Below are 7,500 nucleotides of genomic sequence, written 5' to 3' on the forward strand. Positions count from 1 at the left end.
ATTTATGTTTGATGAAACGTGATTATGTGCATGAGTGTATGTATGTATATGTACTTGTGTATGTACAGTATGTGTATATGTGTTTGTACAGTGAATGTGTATGTACAGTATGTGTATATGTATGTTTGTACAGTGAATGTGTATGTACATTTATAAATAGTTGATTTATATAGGCTAGTAAGGTAAAGTTTTGTACCTGACAAGTTTCGGCTATCTTGCTTCTGCAGCCTTCCTCAGAGGTGTCACGTGATGTTAGTGTGACGTCATCTGTGACGTGTTATATTTTTTTAAGTTTTGTACCTTGTCAGGTACAAAACTTTACCTTACTAGCCTATATAAATCAACTATTTATAAATACACATTAGTAGGCTAAATGAACCTCTTTAACATATGTGTATGTACAGTATGTGTATATGTATGTTTGTACAGTGAATGTGTATGTACAGTATGTGTATCTGTATGTTTGTACAGTGAATGTGTATGTACAGCATGTGTATATGTATGTTTGTACAGTGAATGTGCGTGTGGATGTACTTGTTAATGATGGATACTTGTTAATAATATTTATGGTGCGGTTGATACTGTATGTGTGCACAGTGGAGCAAGAGCGAGACCTCCTGCAGCCTCGGCCGTACTGGAAGGAGTTCCGCTTTGACCTGACGCCGCTCCCGCAGGGTGAGACGGTTACGGCGGCCGAGTTCCGCATCTACAAGACGCTGACGTTGGGCCAGAGGGCAAACCGAACGCTGCACATTTCCGTCTACGAGATCCAGAGAGACAACAGACACAGGTCAACTATTTTCATGTTTGCTTAACATATTAGCATGAATACGAAGCATATTTTCAATAACTAGTCAGTGCCTCCAAAATTTTGTGATGTCGCCAACTTACACAAATAATGCACAGCCTGACAACCTTGTCCAATGCTCGCAATTTCCTCGCAGTTTGGCTAATTGGCGTCATTTTTGCCAACATAATTTGTCTCTAAGCGGCGCTCAAACGCGTAGTCAACTGTCCAATCAAAACTTTTGTTTATATTTTGTGTAGACAAAGCAGGAACAACGTGTAATGATATAACCACTTTTTTTGCTCACACAGTACCTATGTACAGCGGTTAACATTCACTTCCTAGTTTATATAACATTTATTTATCCAGGGTAAGACCATTAAGAACAGATATTCATTTGTAATGCTGACCTAGCAAAGAAATATGATTGAAGTGTGATGATAATCTCTCGTCTTGTTCATCAAAAAAAAAAAATTCTTAACATGCGGGGTGAATGTGTTGGAACATAAATGACTAAAAAAGACAAACACTTTTTAAAATAAAACATATACGGAGAATGTCTGCTACTTGTGAACGACAGAGCAGACATCGGACAATAAGGAAGCTTTCTGCAATTATAATTATTACTATTACTTGTAATGAATTACAACGGAATAGTTATTCGACAATGAGCTCTGAGTATGTGCTTTTACTGACATCTAGTGTCTACTTTTAAGTCTGTGGTATAAAACAAGTAAAACATCAATACAGTATCTGTTTTTTGAATTGTTGAAATCTTGTGCTTTTAAGGGTTACTGTTATAGACCTTGTTAAAGAGGAACTGCACTTTTTTGGGGGAATTTTGCCTATCGTTCACAATCATGAGAGACAAGAACACATCTTTTTTTTTTAGGATTTTAAAGATGATTAAAAACGCTTAGAAGATGCGACTAATGGGAGTCACCGTTGTAGCCTTTAAAGGCCTCTAAAACAACTTCAAAACCCTCCATCAACATTTTACATACACACTGCCAGTGTTCATAACAATATGTAATATGTACAATATTTACCGTATTTTCGTCATTTTAAATCATTGCTGGAACTGACTTCTTTCGCGCATTGATTCCCATTTCCATAGCAGGGCACGTGGTCGGAATCAAACACGAGTGTGTTATAATGATGGCAGACTTGGTAACAGACAACGAAAACGACTATTTTTGGACAAATGAGGATTCACAACCTTATTTTTCTGAAACTGTATGAAGGAAGGATGAACTACTGCTTATAGAAGCCAGCACAGAGAAAAGGGTGAAACGTTGGAGCTGACAGAAGCCAAGAGAGTGAGGTCGGCGTGACACAAAGCTGCAAATGTGGATTTTGGAGACAAGCTATTTCGACATAAATGGCATAATTATCCCTAAATAAAACGGAAAAAACGTCCCCGGCTAACTGGACCAAATAGACAACTGTCCATCGAGTGAGTCACACTTTATATTGATCATGATGCACGCACCACTTCACTACAGTGCATACGCTGTATAACTAGCTGTGTACAAACAAAACATGAAAGGTAGGTTAATACTTAACCGATTCTGTAAAATGATTGTTGATGATTTTCAGTCAGTACAAATTGGTGTTCTGTTGGTGTTGTGCATTACAAACTCGCCGTAGGGCGCCGATGTGTTACTAGTCTAGAAAAGAGCTCTTACAATAACAATGTCACAGGTTATTATATGGGTTAGGGCAGTGGTTCTCAACCTTTTTTCAGTGATGTACCCCCTGTGAACATTTTTTTAATTCAAGTACCCCCTAATCAGAGCAAAACATTTTTGGTTGAAAAAAAGAGTTAAAGAAGTAAAATACAGCACTATGTCATCAGTTTCGGATTTATTAAATTGTATAGTAGTGCAAAATATTGATCATTTGTAGTGGTCTTTCTTGAACTATTTGGAAAAAAAGATATAAAAATAACTAAAAACTTGTTGAAAAATATACAAGTAATTCAATTATAAATAAAGATTTCTACACATAGAAATAATCATCAACTTAAAGTGCCCTCTTTGGGGATTATAATAGAGATCCATCTGGATTCATGAACTTAATTCTAAACATTTCTTCACAAAAAAAGAAATCTTTAACATCAATATTTATGGAACATGTCCACAAAAAATCTAGCTGTCAACACTGAATATTGCATTGTTGCATTTCTTTTCACAGTTCTTTTTGACAGACATTTAAAAAAAATCTCACGTACCCCTTGGCATACCTTCAAGTACCCCCATTTGAGAACCACTGGGTTAGGGAATATAAATGAAGTATTGGTTACGGTTTTTAAATGCATTTTTAAAGTGATTTAGAGGTAGAATTGATTGCTCCCGTTAGCTGCATTGCTAGCCACCAAGAAAGAACAGATTTGTATCAATCAATCAATCAATCAATGTTTATATGTATTTTTATATGTATGTTTTTATATGCAAAAACAAAAAAATAAATTTTGTATTCTCTTTCATAATGATTGTGATCAAGAAGCCAAATTCCAAAAAAAAAGTGCAGTTCCCCTTACAAGAATGGATAACAAATTCATAAAAGTTGACTCAATGTTATTGGAAAAAAATAAGCTTCAAAACATTGAAACGTTCTAAAAAAGCTTCCGCAAATTTCTGCATTTTAGGCAGCAACAATTGCAACAAAAAAAAAAGCCAGCGAAATCCTGGAGGGAATGACTAGCATTTGCAGCCAATCATAATCCAACATATGCATCCAACGGATGCCTAATTGCTTATATTGCGCTACAGTTTTAAAAATCATCAAAGCTGTTTGTACAAAAGCCAAGCTACTTTTTATGTTTTGCATTTTCTTTGCTTATTTTGTACCTAATTACCAATTTTGTCCATCCCTTGGGCCCAAAACAAGCATTACATGTGTTCCTTATGCAATATTGTTGAGTGTGAAGGTTAGTGGTCTGAAATTTTGCCAGGGAGGTTATATATTGCATTGTTTTTGTTCGCAACATTGTTAGAAAAGGATATAAACAAAGTATACACACTTTCTCTTAAGATCTAAATTGGCCCCATTGACTTGCACAATAATTGCTATTTTCAACAGACTGTAATCCTAGTACCCTATTTTTCGGACTATAAGTCGCAGTTTTTTTCATAGTTTGGCCGGGGGTGCGACTTATACTCAGGAGTGACTTATGTGTGAAATTATTAACACATTACCGTAAAATATCAAATAATATTATTTAGCTCATTCACGTAAGAGACTAGACGTATAAGATTTCATGGGATTTAGCAATTAGGAGTGACAGATTGTTTGGTAAACGTATAGCATGTTCTATACGTTATAGTTATTTGAATGACTCTTACCATAATATGTTACGTTAACATACCAGGCAGTTGGTTATTTATGCCTCATATAACGTACACTTATTCAGCCTGTTGTTCACTATTCTTTATTTATTTTAAATTGCCTTTCAAATGTCTATTCTTGGTGTTGGATTTTATCAAATAAATTTCCCCCAAAAATGCGACTTATATATGTTTTTTTCCTTCTTTATTATGCATTTTCGGCCGGTGCGACTTATACTCCGAAAAATACGGTAAATATTACTATGCTTTTTACATTGAAACCTAATGAATTTCATACTTGTCAATCGAAAAACAAGTAAATATTGTTATGGTGTAGTAATGCCCCTTAACCACCAGATGGCGCCAGAAAAAAATGCACATAATTCTCAGAGCTTTGATGAGCGTAAATGAATTAAACTGCCATTAAACCGCTGAAATGCAATGAATATGATTTTGAGTAATTATATATGACATGACAGATTTAATTATATATGACATAGCAGATTTATATAAAAGACTTGTCTAATGCAGGGGTTCTTAAACCTTTTGACCTCGGGTCCCAACTTTTCCACTACAGAGGGGCCCGAGGATTACTCGAATATCAACAATGAATTTGTAATCTTACTCTTGATTTTAATCGTTTTCAAAAATGATATCTAACCTACTTACTGTCTACAACCTTGTGAAATGAAATATATATATAGCATGTGGTGCTAATCACAAATACTATTAACAAACACATAAAACTTAAGCTTAGGTCAGCCTGATTAAAAAAATAAGTACTAACCAAATACAATGCATAAGAAGGGACTCATAAATAACTAAATTAATAATGAATGTTTTAACTAAACTGTCAGTAAAATGAAAGTGGAAATGAAAATACAGCTTTCCCACTTCAGTCATAATTTTTGCACCTAAGAAACTTTAGCTCGAGACTTCTTCTGTTTGATATTGTCATTACTGCCACAAATGGTGGGAAAGCGTATTAAGACTGAGTACCGCTGAGAAACAGATATTTTTTGGCGGCGCTTTAAAGGCCTACTGAAATGCGATTTTCTTATTTACAGGGAAAGCAGGTCCATTCTATGTGTCATACTTATCATTTCGCGATATTGCCATATTTTTGCTGAAAGGATTTAGTAGAGAACATCGACGATAAAGTTTGCAACTTTTGGTCGCTGATTAAAAAGCCTTGCCTGTACCGGAAGTAGCGTGACGTCACAGGTTGTGGAGCTCCTCACATCTGCACATTGTTTACAATCATGGCTACCAGCAGCGAGAGCGATTCGGACCGAGAAAGCGACGATTTCCCCATTAATTTGAGCGAGGATGAAAGATTTGTGGATGAGGAAAGTGAGAGTGAAGGATTAGAGGGCAGTGGAAGCGATTCAGATAGGGAAGATGCTGTGAGAGGCGGGTGGGACCTGATATTCAGCTGGGAATGACTAAAACAGTAAATAAACACAAGACATATATATACTCTATTAGCCACAACACAACCAGGCTTATATTTAATATGCCTCCCCAAAGTTCATACAGCACATATATTTCCCCAAAGTTACGTACGTGACATGCACATAGCGGCACGCACGTACGGGCAAGCGATCAAATGTTTGGAAGCCAAAGCTGCGTACTCACGGTAGCGCGTCTGCTATCCAAGTCAAAGTCCTCCTGGTAAGAGTCTCTGTTGTCCCAGTTCTCCACAGGCCAATGGTAAAGCTTGACTGTCATCTTTCGGGAATGTAAACAGTGAAACATCGGCTGTGTTTGTGTTGCTGCAGCCGGCCGAAATACACCGCTTCCCACCTACAGCTTTCTTCTTTGCTGTCTCCATTGTTCATTGAACAAATTGCAAAAGATTCACCAACACAGATGTCCAGAATACTGTGGAATTTTGCGATGAAAACAGACGACTTAATAGCTGGCCACAATGCTGTCCCAAAATGTCCTCTACAATCCGTGACGTCACGCGCAGGCGTCATCATACCGAGACGTTTTCAGCAGGATATTTCGCGGGAAATTTAAAATTGCACTTTAGTAATCTAACCCGGCCGTATTGGCATGTGTTGCAATGTTAAGATTTCATCATTGATATATAAACTATCAGACTGCGTGGTCGGTAGTAGTGGGTTTAAGGTGCACTATAGGTCTACTATATCAAAATCAGTGTTTTCATGAAATGATTGATCAATACAAGGATGTAATTACTTAACCTCAAATATTCCACTCTCTTAACTTATTTTCAGAAATATTGCATATTTTGTATTTTCCCATTTTAAAGCAGCTATTATTTGTTACCTAAAAAAAACAAGTGGAAAAAACTAAAACTTTATATCAATAAATTGATCTGAAGTTGTCAAAAGTTTAAAGAGTTGAAAGTTTAAAAAAAGATACATGACACTTTTATGAGTGGGTCCCTTTAGGGTCCTAAGAGTAAGAGAGTGTAGTCAATGTTAAGCTTGCACAAATGTTAAAACGGGGCTATGTACTCCACCGTGATTTATAGCGTAGCGAATAAAAGGTGTGTTGTTGCAGGGAGCCTGAGCTGGTGCTGCTGGACATGCAGTCCGTACCCGCAGGCCAGGAAGGCTGGCTGGCGTTTGACGTCACCTCGGCCTCCAACCACTGGCTCCTGCACCCCCGCAGCAACCTGGGCATCCGACTCTACGTGGAGACGGAGGAAGGTGGGCGCCACTCTATTCCTTAACATGTGACCGTGAACCACTCCGGTGTGGTCGTGTTCCAGATCGCTCCCTCTCGGCGGCCTGGATCGGGCTGGTGGGCCGCCGGGGTCCTCGCTCCAAGCAGCCCTTCATGGTGACTTTCTTCAGGGAGAGCCAGATCCCCTGTCGGCCCCCCCGCGCCGTCAAGACACACCCCCGCAGGAAGAAGCCCAAATATGACCTCCCTGTGCCCAGCATTCATAGTTAAGTTTGGTTTCACATTAGAAGTGATTGCACTGTGGTACCTCGACTTTTCTTGAGTAATCTCCTCCAAAAGGTCTGTTAACACCCGAATTGTACGATAAGAAATCGTGTGCATGTAAAGATATGGCCTAGTGGTTAGAGTGTCCGCCCTGAGATTGGTAGGTCATGAGTTCAAACCCTGGCCGAGTCATACCAAAGACTATAAAAATGGGACTCAGGATCAATGGTTGGAATTGTGGGCTAAATCACCAAAAATGATTCCCGGGTGTGGCCATCGCTGCTGCCCACTCCTCCCCTCACCTCACCTCCCAGGGGGTGATCAAGGGTGATGGGTCAAATGCAGAGAATAATTTCGCCACACATAGTGTGACAATCATGGGTACTTTAACTTGAACTTAATATGAACACATTTCATAGAGAATAATGATAGTATAACATGCAAAAAAAACCAATGTGA

At 38.1% G+C, this 7,500-nt stretch overlaps 1 protein-coding gene across 3 annotated transcripts in view; it reads left to right on the plus strand.

Moving 5' to 3' along the window:
• Positions 1-7,500, plus strand: part of bmp8a (bone morphogenetic protein 8a) — a 67,722-nt gene that overhangs the window by 38,544 nt on the left and 21,678 nt on the right. For all 3 annotated transcript variants that reach the window (XM_062047395.1, XM_062047396.1, XM_062047397.1), the window contains exons 4-6: positions 598-790; positions 6,652-6,800; positions 6,863-7,042. In XM_062047395.1, coding sequence (XP_061903379.1) covers positions 598-790; positions 6,652-6,800; positions 6,863-7,042 — 522 coding nt within the window. The remainder of the gene's footprint in view (positions 1-597; positions 791-6,651; positions 6,801-6,862; positions 7,043-7,500) is intronic.

Source organism: Entelurus aequoreus, linkage group LG05 (assembly GCF_033978785.1).
Source record: "Entelurus aequoreus isolate RoL-2023_Sb linkage group LG05, RoL_Eaeq_v1.1, whole genome shotgun sequence".
Lineage (NCBI taxonomy): Eukaryota > Metazoa > Chordata > Actinopteri > Syngnathiformes > Syngnathidae > Entelurus > Entelurus aequoreus.